Source organism: Malaya genurostris, chromosome 2 (genome assembly GCF_030247185.1).
Source record: "Malaya genurostris strain Urasoe2022 chromosome 2, Malgen_1.1, whole genome shotgun sequence".
Taxonomy (NCBI): Eukaryota; Metazoa; Arthropoda; class Insecta; order Diptera; family Culicidae; genus Malaya; species Malaya genurostris.
The window spans coordinates 31,110,060-31,129,903 of NC_080571.1; the positions used below are offsets into that span (position 1 = coordinate 31,110,060).

General features: G+C 38.0%; 1 protein-coding gene across 7 annotated transcripts in view; it reads left to right on the forward strand.

The window, feature by feature from the left end:
• The window catches only part of LOC131430208 (serine/threonine-protein kinase minibrain), a 213,480-nt gene that overhangs the window by 148,733 nt on the left and 44,903 nt on the right, over positions 1–19,844 (forward strand). For 5 of the 7 annotated variants that reach the window (XM_058594957.1, XM_058594958.1, XM_058594956.1 and 2 more), the window contains 2 exons: positions 4,593–4,714; positions 4,830–4,967. In XM_058594957.1, coding sequence (XP_058450940.1) covers positions 4,593–4,714; positions 4,830–4,967 — 260 coding nt within the window. The remainder of the gene's footprint in view (positions 1–4,592; positions 4,715–4,829; positions 4,968–19,844) is intronic. The other 2 variants (XM_058594960.1, XM_058594962.1) reach the window with 1 other exon arrangement.

Here is a 19,844-nt window from a genome sequence, read left to right on the forward strand (position 1 = left end):
ATGCACTTAAATGAAAGGTCTTGTAACCCAACAGAAAGTTCCTGAATTTTATTCGAATCCGATTTCCGGTTCAGGAATTACAGGGGGACATGTGTAAAAACATGAAAATAAGTGTACTTACTTTTCTCAGAGACGGCTGAATCGATTCTTACAAGCTTAGATTCAGATGAAAGGTACAATTGTCCTATACAAAGCTCCTGAATTTTATTTTGATCCGACTTCCGGTTCCAGAGTTACAGGGTGATTAGTGAAAAAAAATCTTATTTCAACTTACTTCCTCATTTTGCTCAGAGATGGCGTGACCGATTTCAACAACCTTAGATTCAAATGAAAGGTATCATAGTCATACAAAACTGCTAAATTTCATCCGGATCCGACTTTCGGTTCCGGAATTATATGGTGAAATGTGTTAAAAATTGGATGCCGTCCGTATCTCCCGCGCAAAAAGAGACATCAGTGCAATTACTACCTTTTTTATAACTAATAAGATCTACATGCTGATTCAAACCTCGTCATTTTGTTTTCTCTGTCTTCCACCTTTTTTTTTGATAATTAATTAGACCTACGTGCTGATGCTGACCCCGTCGTTCGTTTACGCTCGTTTAGCACCCCCTCCACCAACCCTTGTTTTCCATTTACCTAACCACTTTTCTCCTCTCTCTCACCTTTTAAGTAAGAACACTCCTAATGACCTGTTATGCTTGGTGTCATCAGCTAGTTATAGTGTAGTGTTAAGCATAAATGTATCTGTTGGATCATTGTAATCTGTTGATACAAATGATGAGGAGGTTTTATGCCTGCTGGAGAGAAAGTTTGCCAAATTTCATCTCCACCGGGCTTTTCCCTGTTCCCAACCAAATAAATAAATAAATACTGCGTTGTGACGCAAGGCACCGGAAATACTTTGAATACTTTTAAATATTTACCTTATGATCAAACAAGAACCGGAATTTTATTAAAAAACGCAAAATTTCAATTTTCAATAAATTTCTTTATTATCGCCTTCAAAGTACTCTCCACCTGCGGCAATACATGCATGACAACGCTTGATCCAATTTTCCATACAAGTTTTATAGGCCGCCGAAGATATGGCCTTTAGTTCACGCAGCGAATTCTCTTTTATGGTCTCTATGGTCTCAAAACGCGTTCCCCGCAATGGCAATTTGAGTCTGGGGAAGAGGAAAAAGTCACACGGGGCCATATCTGGAGAGTACGCTGCTTGGTTGATGATATTGGTTGAGTTTTTGGCCAAAAACTGCGACACAACAAACGCTGTGTGAGCCGGCGCATTATCATCTTATTTGGCACCAGCCGAGAAGCGACGCGTTTCAAACCCAAAACATCAGTTAAAATGTGTTCGGCTGATCCATAAGAGATGTCCAACAACACAGCAATCTCTCTAATCGGTACAGAACGATTTTGCAACACGATTTGCTTCGCCGATTCAATGTTTTCTTCAGTAACAGATGTTGTTGAGCGGCCAGGGATCTCATCATGATCCAAGCTTGTACGACCACCTTTGAAGCGTTTATACCACTCGTATGCCTGTGTTTTTCCTAGACACGATTCACCGAAGGCCTTTTGTAACATTTTCAACGTTTCGGAACACTTAAATCCATTTGCAACACAAAATTTGATGCACGCACGTTGTTTTAAATTTTCATCCATTATTAAAATCGCCACACGAAAATTTTTCTACTTCTTTGTATAGACGCCAAACAAAAACTAATCGTACGATATGCGTCAAAATTTGACAAAATGTGTATAAAAGTGTTACCAACGTTGAGAGAATAAAAGTTTACCGATTGGACAAGCGCGGGAATTTTAAAATGAAAATTCCGGTTCTTTTTTTATCATAAGGTAAAATCACATTCTCTGATGCTCAGTTTCATTATTCTCTGCAAAACTGAAGTATTAAACTTCCATTCTATCGGAAATTCTCGAAACCAAAAAACGTTTTTTTTTCAAAAATATTAAAAGCTACCGACTCTTTCCTAAGCATATGAGAAAAGCTTCATCATTAGCTGGATAGAAAAAAGGTTTTTATTTGTTCACTGACGCAATGTCATAAATGACGTCCCAGGTGGAACCATTAGACGGCTTGCTGAACAATCACAGTTAGGTAGTAATTATTGGAGAATCTTAACAAAATCCTATGTGCTCAAAGTTTTTTCGTTCTGTGTTTGACGCACCACAGCGTTGCTCAAGCAGAGTAAAAGTTTGCTGATATGTACTGACGGGTTCAAAATTCAACGTAAATAATGTTATCTGATAGAACCTAAATTTTGATTGTAAATTTTAGCCGTAATAGATCTTTGTTAGATGTCAATGAACATTTTCTTTCGCCGACGTTTGAAATGATAAAATCCTGGAAATGATAACAACATGTACAATCATTCTTTATAGCATTACTCGTGTCTGCGATGCTAGAAGAGTTCGAGTTGCTGAAAGACTTCCACTTCCAAAATGTGATTTAACTTTTTAATGTGATGTACTAAATGAAAACTGCGCCAGATCTGATTAACAAGTTTTGGGATGTGATTTCTGAATCATTGATTTAGGATGCCGTCGCTTCTCGCTCCCGCTCGGACTCCGTATCGAAAAGTTATTGACCGCCCGTAATACACTAAAGTCTCTTTTTACACGGTATTTTTTCGCACGGTTTTTTTATACACGGCTTTTTTTACACGGATTTCGGAATTAACACGGTTTTTATTTACGCGGTTTTCGCAATTAACACGGTTTCTGACAAGAGTTTAAAAATCACTGTCATTTGTTTTTTGAGAAAATTTTTTAAAAGGGAATAGGTTGTCTGTAAGAAAACGATTATTAGAGCTAATTTAAAGTTTAAAAGTTAACTAAAATCATTCACTCAATAATTCACGAGATCATTGACTGTCGTTCCATAAAATGATTAATCAGTCTTCAGATCTTCAATCCCTGTTGTAAATTACACGACAACGTCTCTTCCGCTCAGTTGTGGTGTATGATGTCAGCATCGTCATTGATATGATCAAGAATTTCGTAGCGTTGAAGAAATAGTCGGATTTACTAATCTCTTCAACTCTTCATCATATCGAGCACTACAGTATTTTATACCCATTTGAAAAATATAACTCTAGTAGTATTATGATTTACGCCGATGAAATGAGTTGCTTCAGCATGACACATAGTAATACCTTTTCTAATTTGATTCATATTCATCTCTATGAATTCTTCCCCTTTAATTCTGTCGCTGCGTGCATATATCTTCATCCAATACCCATGCCTTCCCACTCAGTTTAATTAAAAAAATTACTATAAAGATCTTTAGTGTTTACTACACATCGCAACTTCGGAATTGAAAAGAACTTATTATCAAGCTTTATTTGCAGTCAAAGTGTTTATGGGTGGTATTATTAGTACTTCTTCAGTCGAACATTCTAAATTGTACGTATTATCGTTCTTTTGAAAACCGAATTCATTAAACATAGGCATGAGCCATTTAGATTATTTCGATTCTCGTACAACGTGTTTCCTGAGTGTTTCTAATTTTAATTTGTCATCCAATGTGTCTATATCAAGGGGAACGTGCCATTTGAGCCAATTTGGTCTGAACCTCAGGCTGGTTTTTAGATTTCCGTTTTTATTGTGAAAAAACAGTTACATATTATCAAAAACAAAACAAACAAATACTCAAATCTACGGTTTTTGGAATTATTACGTCAAATTTTCCACGCGGTTTTTTTTTGCACGGTTTCCGCAATTAACACGGTTTTATTTTACACGGATTTTTTTAACACGGTACGTAACCCCCGTGTAAAAAGAGACCTTAGTGTAATCAAATTTATGGAACCTGCTAGAGATTTTGGATTTATATCATACGTCCTCACCATTCATGATACGATGCTCCTTTCATCTGTATTCCGTCTTCCTTCCTCATTACCGTTCAGAATACAACGTACTTCCCTTGCCTGTTTCCAGTTCCAGTCAACACGATTGTTGTCGCTCAGCGCGGAACAGCACCGACGGCAAGTGAACCGAAACTTGTAAGAAGGAATCGAAAAAAAACGAGCATCGAAATATTCCCTTCCTGCCATAGGCTTGCCGCCGGTCGTTCTGGAAACCGCACACCACGAGAGCCGCCTTCAGAGATCGAAGTTCGTTAACCTTATTTCCGGTTCAATTATTTTTTTCTCTCGCTTATACGCTCTCATTCAAAAGCTAACCCTCTTCACGCTTCCTCACATTTCCGTACAGTTCGACTGCATATATCTTTTTTGCCGGTTTTTATTTTATTTTTTAGTTCGACCAAACAAGTCCCTACTTCGTTGGAGCAGGAAGTCTTGGCTTATCCTGATCCTTCGTCTCGGGAACCAACCGAATGACCCTCGTTTCCCTGATTAAGTATTTCCGGTTCGGTTACCGATTTCGGCCAATGTATCAACAACAGTTCAGTAATTGCAACAGATGAGCAACATTATTCTCGTTCCCTTTGTTCGATTTTTTTTCTATGAACATACATCGTGCACCTCATACCAATCAAACTGATAACGATATCCAACTAATATTGTCCCGTTTGTGTTTTCTTTTTGTTTCGCTCTCCTCCGCAGTAGCAGCACAATATGCATCCGGAAATGTTCCTGACTCAACGCGACAAAGGCACCATGCGCCGCTTTACGGAAGACTGGTTACAGAAGAACACTTACCTGCCGTACATCGTGATATACATCAGGTTAGTATCGTATGATGCGCGGTACTGTGCGAAGACCACAAACAAATCCGGGAACAAAAAAAAATGGACAGCTCCTTCGAATATCATGTAATAAATTTTTCCAAAACCTTTTCAGCGTGCGATTAGTCCCACGTCATCGACAGACATTCGGGCGATGCAAGCCCGAATACCATCGCATTTTCGGGATCCAGCGACGGCGCCACTGCGGAAGCTGAGCGTGGATCTAATCAAAACCTACAAACACATCAATGAGGTAAGTCGGCTCGCGGCCTACGCGATATCGTCAGTCAGACTGTCAGTCAGAAAAAGACCGGGTTTGATTTATTGCCGTTATCGAATAGACGCTGGCAACAAATTGGCAGTTCAGGCCGAAGGTGTTCCGTTTTTGTAAATGGAATTGGAACCGATCACATGAATTGAATTCGCAATGACAATTACAAACTTATCTAAAAATGATTCATGACTATTAAACTTCTATCCTTAATGTCGTTTTAATTTTTGAGCTCATTTGGGATCTTATTTTTCCCACGAGAGTCCGTTCGTTTACGATTTAATAGAGTACTATTACTATTACTCGATTATAAACCTTGCAGGAAATATTTTGATTTGAAAATTATTTTTCTTTCAATAATAAATTTGCATGATAATGAACAGTATGACAATTGCTTTCTAATTCGTTAATGTTTTAGATAAGTTTTGTAAACTAATTTTAAATATTTAGAAATCATATCGAAATGCATGATGTCTGAACTACGGACTAGAGTCGGTAAACCGACAGAAGGCTAATGTCAGAAACATAACCGGACTGACGTAAAGACGATATACTCGATTTACACTGATCTGTTTAATGATCTGGTTATTATCAAAGGGTTGTGAACAAAAGTCGACCGTTCACTTATTCCCCAGATTTATATTGAAATAAACAAAAACCTTAATCGAATTGAACAAAAACCATTAGAAATGAGCACTTTTTGAAAATTTATTTATTTATTTATTTATTTATTATCATTGTTATGTCCATCGGATATAAAAATCTAAATGGACGAGAATGGGAAAAAGCCCATTTGAGTAGCCAATCAAATGGGCGCAAAAACCATCATCTTTTGAAAAAACATGAATAACAATAATTACAATACGAGAATAAAAATATAAATAAATTTGAATGGTTAAGAAAGCTAACCTGATTCAACGACTGAAGGAATTGTAAGAGTCAGTAATTCGTCAATAATTCATTCTCCAGCCACTAGGTTTAGTTATAATCAAGGGGGAGTAAGGGATAATTTGAATCAGAAAACACATTTTTTGTAATTCTTTACGTAAAAACGTGTTTAATCCACCTAGCAGTGAGATAATACCTTTTTTTATCAATCCGCATGTGTTTTTTGCATGAAAATTTTTCGGTGTTCTAGTTTTCATGACATTATTTTAATGACCGTCGTTTTAAGCGACAATTTGCGATTTTATCACTCATTACTCTGTACTGTCGAAACTGCAAATCGGATCGAATTTGAATCTAAAAGTATGATAATCGATTAAACATGCCATGATATGTCGAAGTAAGTTCCACTTTAGAGTTTACGGTAATTTAAGGTACTTCCAAACTTAAGGTACTTAGTCCAACTTTGAAGCTTTTCGGGATTGTCATCTTCTATATCGGTTTGAATTTAAAAATTCATCATCATGTAATTCGAGAATCGGAAGTCATAATTGGATAAAATTAATTAATTTTGTATGGGAGTTTATTTTAATTTGAATTTTTGTTTCTGAAATTCGATTAGGCTTTTTTGAGAAAACGATTGAGCTTTGAGAAACGATTTTATACTGGAACCGGAATTCTAAAATTGGTATGGCCGAAGTCAGATAAATTCACCTGAGAAGCTGTATAGTTTACATTTGTTTCAAAATATTTGAAAATCAGTGAAGACATCTTTGAGAAATCATAGCACGAATTAAATTTTTAGGTGCCTTCTGAATCGACAACTGAATACCACTAAAACTGAAAACAGTTAATTTTTTATCGACTATCCAAATCTGCTAACCCGATAAACCTAATTAATTTATGTGGAATAGACATTTTTATACCAATCACTCTGTATCCCCTAAACCGGAAGTTGGATCTGACTGAATAGCATAATGTTTTACAGAATCTTTAAACTTTTCATTTGAGTCTTAGATGATTCTTAGATTTCATTTGAATCTTAGATCAGTTCAGCCATCTACGTGAAAAATGAGTTACACAATTTTGATTTCGTTTCACATATCATCCTGTAGCTGCGGAACCAGAGGTCGGAACCAAACATAATTCAGGAACTTTGTTTGGGAGCATAGACTTTTCATATGAATCTGAATTTGTAGAAAAGAAATTTTCCGAAAAAATTGAGTGAAATTATTTGTCACACACGTATTAACTGATCTCGACGAACTGATTCGAATGGTATGTGGGTGTTATGTTCTCCCAGCATTTATTGCTGTAAGTAGTTTAAAACAATGTAATTATGGAATTCCATTGAACTCGAAAATGCTGCCATCATCTGGTTTACATATGGCATATTCGAACGATTATGTTGCCAAAAACGAACCGTGCTAAAATCGGCCCGAGGCAAAATATCATGCTGTACACAGTCTTTTTGGTACTTAGAAACAAATATATGTAACAGTATAAAAAATCGTGTTTTATGTTGCTCCCAAGCATTTCTTTGCCAGATAGCGCTCGAAACTTCTACTGCTGGAATAGGGGGAAAAGTCGCTTACACAAAAATTTCGATATCTCCGTTAAAAATGGACGGATTTTAACAATCTATGGCTTGTTGGATAGCTATTACCGTGCGAAATCTAAGTCTGAAAACATATTCTGTTTTCAAGGTCAATTGTGACAGATACTGTCAAAAAACTGAAAATTTTGACATAAAACTTCGTATAACTCAAAAAGTAAACATCCGATCTCAGAACAATTCAATAGCGTTCTGGATGACGGGGAGATCTTTCATTTGCGACTAGTTTGATCAAAATCGGTCCAGCCCTCTCTGAGATCTCGAACTCTTAGTTGACAACACACATACAGACACACACACGGACATTTGCTCAGTTCGTCGAGCTGAATCGGTTGGTATATGACACTCGGCCCTCCGGGCCTCGGAAAATTTTTCGAAAGTTTGAGCGAATTCTATACCTATTTTTTATATATATAAAAAAGGTAAAACAGCTTAAGCAAATTTATTCATATTTATTTTACGTTGTAAAGTATCATTTAAAGAATATTTAGTTAAATATTCGTATATTAATATTGAAAAATAAGACGGTAACAGATTTGAGATGAAAAACTGCCATAATATGAAAATGGAAAATTTTCAAAAACGTAGGGGGGAGGCATTTTATACCAAGAAAGTATGTTCCGAGTTAGGAAAGAATCGGTTCAAAAAGTGAGCAATATTTCCGATGTTCCGATTGATTTGAAATTTTGACACAATATTTTTGATATGTTAAACTACAAGAAAATGTTGAAAAAGAACTATTTCACGAAACTGTTTATCCCTTAACCCCCCTCTCCTTAAAAAATCTAGTTATAGGCTAATAATGTTTATTTTATTCTACTCAAAATAAACGGTGATTTTTTTGCTAAGATCTTTTTGGCAACACTGTTGACAGATAACGCGTGAATCGTGTCTTGTGTCATTGTCAAACATGTTCCGTTTGGTATATAAATTAATCATGAATCGACTTATGAACGCTTTCAAATGGGAGGAAAATTCATTTTATTTTATCGAAAAATGGTGTTCAACGACGAAGCTGATTTCTGGTTGAAGGGATACGTCAATAAGCCAAACTGCCGCATCTGGAGTGAAGACCAGCCAGAAGCATCGCAAGAGCTACCAATGCATCCCAAAAAAGTTACCGTTTGGTGTGGACTATGGGTCGGTGGCATCATCAGTCCCCGTGTTTCTTCAAAGACGACGATGGGCGGAACGTTACTGTGAATGGCGAGCACTACTGTGTGATGATAGACGATATTTTTTGCCCAAGATGGAAGAATTGGACATGCCTGACATGTGGTTTCAACAAGACGGTGCCACATTCCACACGGCACGCGAAACAATGACCAAATTGAGAGCCGCCTACGGTGAACCGTTTATCTAACAATTTTGGGCTCGTCAATCGTGTGGTTTAACGCCTCTGAACCATTTCTTGTGGGGCCATGTTAGGGCTCATGTCAGGATGGATCGTTTAATCGATTCCAACTAGGATTTCATCAATTTTCTTTCAAATTTCTGAAAATCAAATCCTACACCTCTCAAAAAATCTATCGTGAATTGTTGAATTAACATCCAGACACAAAAACAAACCCTTCTTAATCCACCTAGTGGTGTGAGGATCAGAGTCATTTAGCCGAAAGCCATTTCGCCGAAAGCCGTTTCGCCGAAAGCCGTTTTGTCGATAGCCATTACGCCGAAAGGATTATTTCACCGAATGACATTTCGCCTAAAGGGTCATTTCGCCAAATCCTGAAATCGTCTTAAAATCGTAATTTGAATTGATTTAAAATAAAGACAAATGAAAGATGATAGCGTTAACGCCCGTTTTGTTGATCTACAATTGTACTTCTTGAATAAAGATTGATTCTTGTACTCTTGAATAAAGCTTGATTTATGAACCTCAGAACGGAGTTCCCAAGAAAACTACTAAGCATCGAAGCAATTGCATAGGTGTATCTACCAGGCAAATGTATGTGGTATTTTCCGTTTATTAAGTGAAAGTGAAAAAAATATCTAATGCGGCTACGCCACATCGTTTTGGTTCATGTGCTATTCGACCTCGCTACCGCTCGTTCGGACCTAACTGAAGCAAAAAAACCTAGCTTTGAGTATACCGGGTTTGTATGCAAGAGGCCGCCGCTTCCGACTCAGCTGGCGTCGTGGCTTCGGTTATGTTGCTGCGCCACATCAGTTATACAGGAGACATAACATACAGGAGACATGACCATTTCGGCGAAATGACCCTTTCGGCGAACCTACTTTCGGCGAAACGACTTTTGGCGGAGTGGTTTTCTGCGAAATGACCCGTTCCCGTGGTGTGATAATACCTTTCTCTTGCCATTTAAATAGTCTCATTAAAACTTTTATATAATTCTATCCTCGACCATCGATTTAGGCATCTCCGATTTGACGCATTAAAAATACTGAGATTCGTCGTTTACGTCACATATGAGATTACATCTCCCGAACCGGAAATGTTCGCCGTTTGCCTTCCAAACTTGATCAATTACCTGATTGTAGCTTTAAAAAAAGTCTAATGGCCGATGAAAGATCGGTTACGTCACTTATATCTCAGGAATCGAAAGTGACAGCCATTCGAAATGATTCAAACGAGCCTAGGTTTGATAACATCAGCTCAGCAATCTCTTAGAAGATTGAGCGTTGGAAAAACAGCGCGTTTTATCGGTTACTTTACTTATACCATTATATCTCCGGAACCAGGAGTGACAGCCACTTGATGTTTGAACTTGATCTACAATTCAATTGTAGCTTTCAAACGAGACTAGGCTGTTGAAAATCGATTCAGTCAGCTATGAGAAAATTGTGCGTTGGAAAAACAACGTGTTTCATTGGTTCCGTCACTTATACCATTATATCTCCGGAACCGGAATTGGCAGCCGTTTGATCTTCGAACTTGATCAATGGTCCAATTGTAGTTTTCAAACGAGATTAATCTGGTTGAAATCAGTTCAGCCAGCTATGAGGAAATTAAACGGGTTTGTCGGTTATGTCACTTATACCATTATATCTCCGGAACAACAAGTGAAAGTCATTTGATCTTCGAACTTGATCAATAGCCCAATAGTAACTTCCAAATGAACTTGAGCTTATTAAAATTGGTTGAGCCATTTCTAAGAAAATTGAACAATAAAAAAAACGTGTTTTGTCGGTTACGTCACTTATACCATTATATCTCCGGAACCGGAAGTGACAGCCGAAGAAGTGAGTAGCTTTCAAACGAGCCTAAGCTTGCTGAAATCGGTTCAGCCATCTTCGAGGAAATTAAGGGGTAAAATTTGTTTTTGAAAGGATATTACATACAGACATCTCCGATCTCGTCGAGTTGAGATGAGTTGAATGGTATATAACATGGGGGTCTCCGTTCAAAAGTCGGGTTTTCCAGTAATTCTATTACCTTTCTATAGAGAATGGCAAAAACAAATTTTATGTACACTGTGTTCGATCGGATAGGTTCAATTTTAGTCTCTTACTTTGTTGTTGTCCCATATCTTAATTAATATACGCAACTAGGGAAAATTTTCAAATTATGACTGCCGGGCACAGCTTACCCCTATTTGATTTAGCTTAAATTTTGCAAAGGGACCTTTTTTTCTTAATCATTTTGGCACTACCACTTCTCGAAACTATAGATGACCCTCTTTTATTGGCACTGTGAAATATCATCGTTTTTTTTTCTTCTTCAAGAATCAAAACTAGTTCGCTCAAGTGGTTCGTTTCCCTAGTTTTTCGGAGACTTGTGCCATACTGTGGCTTCTCAGCAATTTCTTGATAGGAAGGAAAGGATAAAAGGAACATGAAAGGGAATTGTAAAGTGGATGAGGTGGGCAAACTGCACAAAACATAAAAAAACAAATCCTTCTCCATTCCCGACAGGATTGCTGAACGATCTGCAGGTGCCAAAATGCACAGATTATAAAACCTCCAACCCTCGAGACGATTTAGAGATTTTACAAAAGTGACACCATTCTGCATTCCCGGAAGAATGTAGAACGATTCACAGTATGTACGAGCAGAAGTAAATTCGCCACCCCATAAAGGATGCCAAACAATTTGCTAAAACCTATTTATGGTCAATTCAGAATGGATTCATTCACTCCAGGAAGAACGATGAACCCTATACTATAGCTTCTTACCACATTGGGTGAGAAACGATAGAATATTCTTTAATTTTAGCTCCGCATACACAGACACTAAGAATCATGTATGGAGAACCAAAAACCCGGAAAAGTTGTTGCGTCAATGCGGGACTGTTACATATCAGATGACATACCGTAAACGCATTCATACTAAGCACACGAATAATACTCAGCACGCTGAATAATAACCATGTGACAATTGAGTTTGCAATGTTCAGTCAGAGCTCCAACCAGAGTACTGCAATGATGTTTGGAAAAATGCAGTAGACATTTTGGCCTTTTTCAGATTCGAATCTGGTAAAAATGCTGTTGTCGGAGCGCAAGTTTGCAAGCTGCGCCAGTAGCTGGCATGTTTGGATATAGCCCAGGAACGAATCTTGTGCTTTATTCAACTAGTTAAAAGTGGTAAACCTGGTTCAGGACCAACGAAATTATTCGTTGCACCAGTTCAAGTCATTTTATCAACTCTTTCATTTCCAGCAATACCAGAATGGCCAAGTATCCATAACAAGTAAACAGCATTTGAAATGCTGAAGTCTTCAATTGGAGTTCGACATGCGATCACTAGATTTAACCTTGAATCCTGCGAACTGAGTGCTTTTAAAGTAGCCTGACTGTCGGAACAAGAATAAATTCGTTTTCCACAGATTCTTTGCTGAAGTGCCGATTGTATTCCACACAGAATCGCGTAGATTTCTGCTTGGAACACAGTACAGTATCTACCAAGTGAATGAGACTGTTCTAGCCTCTTTTCTCGACAGTAGACACCAGCACCAGCACGACCATTCAACAGAGAACCGTCCGTTTAACAAACTATGTGTTCATCAAGTTGTCGTTCCAAATAACCAGACAACCATTCCTCACGAAGAGGATAGCTCACATTGAATGTTTTGAAAGGAAAACTGCATGTGTGAGTTAGGTCACTAGGAGCGAGTGTGGCTAGTAGCAAAGTCTATAGGGTTACTGTTCCAAAGCCCTGTACCTTAAGACGGTATGTACAAGATTATGCCTCTTGTTTTAGGAACACATGTAGTGGTTTGATGCACAGTAGTGCCTCTAGAGCAGCAGTAGAAGTTGTCGTGAATGCTTCTGGCTTCGCCATTAGGACCATCCTTTGGCGATGGTTTAGCTGCATCAAATCAAAGAGAGTGTTGATACTTATACCGGTCATCAATATATGAAGAAACGATGAAGCCCTCTGATTATAGCTCCTGACCACGTTGGGTGAAAAACGATAGAATATCCTTCAATTTTATCTCCCCATACACGGATTCAACCATGTATGTAGAATCAAAAATTTAAAAATCTTTCATGTATCCAAGTAACGGTTAGACCAAAATTTCGAACATGCTGGATGGGTTAAATATCCCTACCAGATTCATGCTTTTTGTTTTCACGGGATTAATGGGATGTCGGAATTTGAAACTGAGCATTCAAAATCAAGCTTTTCATCTTCGATTTTGATTTCTTCAACTTTTGTTTTCTTCAACTTACGTAAACAATATTTCGGTAAGAGCGTTCCGCAAGAAAACAAGTGATAGACGGATAGTTTTGATTATAAGGCAAAACTTTTGAATGAAGCCACTGTGGCCGTAATTTGTCATGAAGAAAAATTACGAATCATATCATAACCAATGCAGAAACAGTTGCCTGTTTATGTTACAAGTCATCTTATCGCGTTCATGTAAAACATCTACGTCTGCAAAAGAAATCGGTTAAAATCGATTCACCAGAGAATTTCCTCATACAAAATCTCTAAAAAAATGACACAAGCAGAACATCCCGCAAATGATGCAATTTTGGCTCTAAACTTACATGAATTTTCAGGAGGAAAAAAGAAAGGCAGTAAAAATCATCAAAGGCATCAAAGTGATCATGTTATTCGAACTTTTTTGTTTTGACGAAAAGTTAACATCATGTAAAATATGTGCATAAATTTTACTGAGTTGATAAATTTGAAGAATTTTTGCGTAACTTTAATATTGAATAATCGAATTATTTCATTACATCATCGAACTGGATCTATGAGCGAATGTGGAATCGTCCTTTCTATGAATTGTACAGTTCCGTTATCTGAACACTCCAAATTTGCTAAACTTTACAGAAGAATATATGCTAGCTCCATAATAATGAATAACATCACACAATTTAAATCTGCTTTCTGAAGTAAATAAATTATTATGTTTACGACCCTGCCTGCGGGCCACTACTAATCGAACGCCGGAGAAACATTGTTTCCAGATCAAGTGGCAGACAGCAGCCCGATATCAAAATTCGCTACACGCAGTGTCGCTCAAAATTGGAATTTCAATGTAAATTCCTCACGGGTTTGCACCATTGTGGTGTGTCCTTCGCGAAGCGGTTGCCAATTTTCACTGAAAAAAACGGGAGGGTAGGCGGCAACGTCATGGAGGAAGATGAACGCGAAAGTGGCAGCAGAGTAGTACCAGCACTGGATAGCAGCTTTGGAGAACCAACTTTCGCACTGCATGGGTCTGAGTGTACACATATAGATATATTTATACAGTGCTAAACAGCTTGTTGCGTGCGAGGAACCCGTAAGGAGCTGGAAAACTGACTTCTTTGCTTTTTGGCACCCTTTGGCTCGTTTCCTGCACCGCAGAAAAGGGTTATGGTTGAAGTAGTTGCTTGAATTCGGAATAGACGTGAATAGTGAAGCGAAGCGATGGGTGAATGAAATTTGAATAAATATTTGCTAAATTATTTTTGTGGCCGCATACTGACGAGCCACCGATAGCTTCGCCTAGGTTCCCGGGATCCTAGAGGATCCACGGGAGGGTCTTCTGCCAATAATGTAACTACATTGGCAGGGACGAGTTGAATTTTCCAGGCTTTGAATAGAATTAGTTTTGGAAATAATCTATGGTAATCCTCTTAACATATTTTCGAACAGCTAAGCATGATTTGTACTCCAATTGGGTACAGTTATATCAAAGTCTGAGCTTTTTATCATTTTTTGCTAATTTGAAATTTTGAACTGAACCTAATCTCACTTTTATCAACTCTTTTGTCCGCGAACATTCGTCAATTGTTGTCGACTGAGGAAATTCCTGCAACAATTTTTGAAGAATTACAACCACTAAATGCTTAGGTGAGTTGCGAAGACTTAAACTTGACGTCGTGACAACATCAGTAACTCGCTTTTAAGACACGCACGTATTAATCGCTCAACCGAACCTTGACCGTCGCTTGAAAAAGCCTTTATAGCACGCTAATACCCACTAAGCAGCCATAATCATTGTAATGGTTGAATCGGTGGATTCAATCAATTTGCCTAATAATGTGGACAGATGCAAATTGATCGGATTAAATCTTTTACCTACCCGTCGAAACGATTCCAAGATTTTGTTTGAAGCGGATTTGTTCCAAGGGCTTATTACAGCAAACTTACAGCTGAAAGATGTACCGGTTACAAGTATTTCGTGTTTTCGTTCTTGTCGAAAATGTATTATGGAATCTAATACATTTTCGACAAAAAGTGTTCGGAAATATTCTCGACCATTCATGATGAAATTTTTAGTAGTATGAGTCAATCAACAACATCAACAGGTCAATTTGAAAGAATTAACTGCATCTTCATCCGCATTCATTTTTTTCAGATTCTCTATTCGATGAAAACATGTCGGATGGTACCGAATATGAAATAATGAGCGATATTGTCCAGAGCCCATTATACACAAATTCACCCTTAGCTTCTTATGCTTGGTCAATGACAGTCAAACGATATTTTCATATCGCATTGCCGTAGCCAACACATGGCGCTCTGAACTCGAGCACTTTGCCGTGTGCACCGAAATTGTGTGTACACACATCCAACATAAACTTTCAAGGATGCCTTATCGTTGCATTAGTCTCTTTGACATGAGTTACTGCCCAAATTCAGAAAGAGATGAAATTACTCAGCTCTGAGATTTGTTGTTCTCTCTGCCTCGTTAGGCTCTTTGAGAATTTGTATGCACACCTTCAGGAGAGGCTTCTGGTGGCTTATGCTTATAGCAGTTGAAAACAAATTGATGTCTCAGTTGCAACTTCGAATCTTCCCATCCAAAAGTATATCGTTATTTCGTTATATTGAAAAATACAAGGTAAAATGCATTTCGCAATCTTTAGTTTTCACTTAAAACGAACTTTTACATCTGATATCATACCACATAATCAGTGTACAACCCGTGTATTTTGTCACGAGACGCCACTGATGAGTGGTATTGTTGTAATAACTCTAAATAGCATAGAAGCCTTTGGTAACATTTTTTTTAAATGGACGGATTAAATGGATCGTTTTTAATGATCTGTGACCGCGCCAAGTAAGTGAAAACTATTGTCAGTGTTACGTCACTGGTCCTTCGAATTCGAGGAAAATGTTAACATTATTAATCATTTTTATATGTTATAATATTCAGTCAATCGATCCTTTTTTTTTTTTTTTTCATAAATACGTTTATTTCTTAAGGCAGTTTACATAAGTTTTTCTTCGCCGTAGCATCACTTTTACATAATATTCTTATCCTAATTTAATTCTAACATAGTCACAACGTTTTGCATTTATTAAAACATATTCTCTTATTACTTAAATATCATCTTAGGTAACTCGTCATTAATTATGAAATCTACTCGGAAATATTATTTGAACCAAACGATTAACTTCTATAAATTATAAAATAAGCTGTTATTTTCAGACATTTTGTTAATAATTTCATAAACTGTTTCGAGTTTGTTTGTATCATTACATTATTTTTATTCTAATTTAGCTATTGGTTGAACTCATGGACGCAGCTGGGATCAGAACTAAGTCTTGAAAGGGGCCTTTATTAAATTGAAACTCCAGTTTTCTTTATGAAATGATAAATAAGTTTCATGTATGAAAGGTCACGACAAGCAAGAATGTCTCGAACTGGGATATTGGATAGTCTACCTTGGGTACGCAAAGAATTTATTAGTTGAGAATCGATCCTTTTTAGACCCAACGAATCGATTTCAGAGAAATGATTCCATTGTTGTGATTAGTAAAATAGTTCATCATGTTCAGAGGACTTTTAATACCAAGCTAACACATGGATCAATAAGTCCCGAGACTAAAGCAGAGATGGCGCTCGTAGTAAACCAGTAACCACGTCTTTCTAGAGTACTAACCTTTGCTTGAAACGGGTCAAAATTTTAAGTCGATCCGACCAGAAACAGCTGAGTTATCGAGGTTGGAGTAAAGTCGTTTTTTCCAAGTGGGTGCCGCGATTGCTGCAATGAACCCTGCCACAAGTCGATGAAAACAATGGCGAAATTGAACGAATTAGGCTTTGATTTGCTTCCCCACCCGCCATACTCGCCAGATTTAGCTCCCAGTGACTACTGGCTCTTTGCTGATCTTAAAAAAATGCTCCAGGAAAAAAGATTCGGCTCAAATCAGGAGGTCATCGCTGAAACTGAAGCTTATTTTGGAGCGAAAGATACATTTTTTTATAAACATGGTATTGAAAAATTGGAAAAACGTTGGAACCATTGTATCACCCTAAAAGGTTTATGTTGTGGTTTATTATGTTGATGAATAAAAAAAAAATTTGCAAAAAAAATGTTGTTTCCATTGTTAGTCTCGGAACTTATTGATCCATGTGTTAGCTCTATATTTTTTCTGATTTTTAAGATAATTATTTTCATCGGAATTCTACTCACTTTTCGCATTCGAAAGAAATGTCTTCAATCGGTCATAGTAAGGAGTGTATCGATAAGTAGTTAGCAACATTCAAACAGTGAGACAACGCGTGGAGTATAATACAATGATTTTTATTTTCAAACTAACGAACGGAATGGCTCCCCGATACCTCTCACACACAATTGTGTTCGCGAGAGATGCCCATCGCTATGAAACAAGACGAGCCGGAGACCTAAGATTGTTGAATTTCAGAAAATCCTGTACACAGAACTCGCTATTTTACGCTGGATACAAAATGTTCAATGAGCTGCCTAACGAAGCGAAGCGGACCAACAATCTTAGAGTATTTAAAGATCTCTGCAAGACTTTTGTGAGACAGAGACCCTTGGATTAGCGATGGAAGAGAAATGGATGGGTACACGGAAGTGCAGTAGACGAAACTAAAAAAATATCGAAAGATAACAGCTGGTAAACCTTCCCTCTACAAATGAAGTGTATGGGTGTGGGTGGGCCATTCATAAAAAAAAAAGTTATTACTCTGAAATGGCTTAAATTTTTGCAGCGTGTTTTGCGGTGACATGTTTGTTTACATGTCAATAACAGCTGCGCAATCCATTGGTTTCGGTACGGTTTATCTTTTCAATGATGAGTCGAATTGATCCGAAAACGCGAAAGAAAATTCTGCACACTTGGTGCTCAGAAAGTGATGTCACGTACAACGAAATTGCAAAACGGGTGAAAGTGCACCACACCAGTGTCAAAAATACTATCGAGAAGTTCGGTATGACCCTTTCCATGAAGGATTTGCCCCGATCCGGTAGGAAAACGGGTCCCAGCCAGCCCGGCCGGAACTTAGAAGTGGTTGAGTACATCAGAAAAAAAAAACCCATCGGCGTCGACGCGGGATTTGGCCAAGCAATTCCACATCAGCATCGGGATGATTCAACGGATCAAAGTTCGGAACTCCCTGAAAACGTACAAGAAACAGAAGGTGCCGAAAAAGTCCCTGGTACAGCAAGTTCAGGCCAAAACAAGAGCGCGAAAGCTGTATAACCGGATTCTACAGAATAAAGACGGATGCATCCTGATCGACGACGAAACCTACGCCAAGGGAGACTCTCGAGCGCTGCCCGGACCGCAATATCATACAAAATCGGTGTACCAGGACGTGGACGACGCTGACACCACGGTGGCGATAGAAAAATTTGGGCAGAAGGTGTTGGTCTGGCAAGCAATATGTACCTATGGTTTGCGGTCGTCGATTTTCTTCACGAAGGGTACAGTTAACGCCAAGGTGTACGAGGAAGAATGTTTGAAGAAGAGAATGCTGCCACTGTACAGAAAACATAAGGCTCCTCCTTTCTTCTGGCTGGATTTGGCTTCAGCCCACTACGCCAACTCCGTTCTACAGTGGTTGTCAAAAAATAATGAACAATTCGTGGAAAAGGACATCAACCCACCGAACTGCCCGGATCTTCGGCCAATTGAAAGCTATTGGACAATTGTCAAGCGGCACTTTCGGAAGGAAGGTACAGTGTCCCAAAACATGCAGGAGTTAAATAAAAACTGGACAGCTGCCACCAGGAAAGTCACAAAAGTAACTGTGCAGAATTTAATGAAGAATGTCAAGTCCAAAGTGCGAGCGTTTCACATAAACTAGGATTTTCTTCAAAATAATCAGTGAAATGTATAAAAATGTAATTTTTCTACAATATATCAAAAACTGATGTCAAAATATGTTTTTTTTTCGCTTTTTTATTCAATAATCAATGTTGCTAACTACTTTTTAATACACTCCTTACATATTATGTATTCTTCTATTAAAATAAAAAAAAATCAGTTGGTATACAGTTCTGAATGCATGCGGTAGTAATTCAAATTTAAATCAATGAAACGATATGTTGTTTTCGATCAGCTATTACAATTATAATTACCCTTTCGGCGAAATGACATTCGGCAAAATGACATTCGGCGAAACGACATTCGGCGAAATGACTTCCGGTGAAATGACTTGCTCCCGAATTAAAATGCTGCATTCACTTTGCAAACAGTTTTTGTTTTATACACAAGTGCTCATGTAAAATTGCGTTTACACTTTCCTTTGATATCTTTACGATGTCAGCTATCACCTGCTACTTAACTTTCTGATCTGATTTCGACGACCAGCACATGGCGCATCACCGGTGTTTGCACGATCTCGTTTAAACTCAGCATGCTATTCTGTAACGGCTTATTAGCTTGAAGCTGAGTTTGGATAATGCTTCTCAAGCTATTTTTTTGCTCACATTTTTTTCACTAAATAACGGATTGTGTTGATAACGGTTTCAATGGTACGACGACATTGCAAATGTTAGAACAGTGCTTCGGCAATGATACTCTGAACAAAACAGTCGTTTATCAGTGGCACCATCGTTTCAGAAGTGGCCGTAAGTCTGTGAATGATGATGAGAGAAGCGGTAAGCCATCGACATTGAAAACCGACCAAAACATCAACAAAATCAAAGAATGGATGACCGTAGACCGCAAATTGACTATTAGAGAGATGGCAGAGGAGTTGG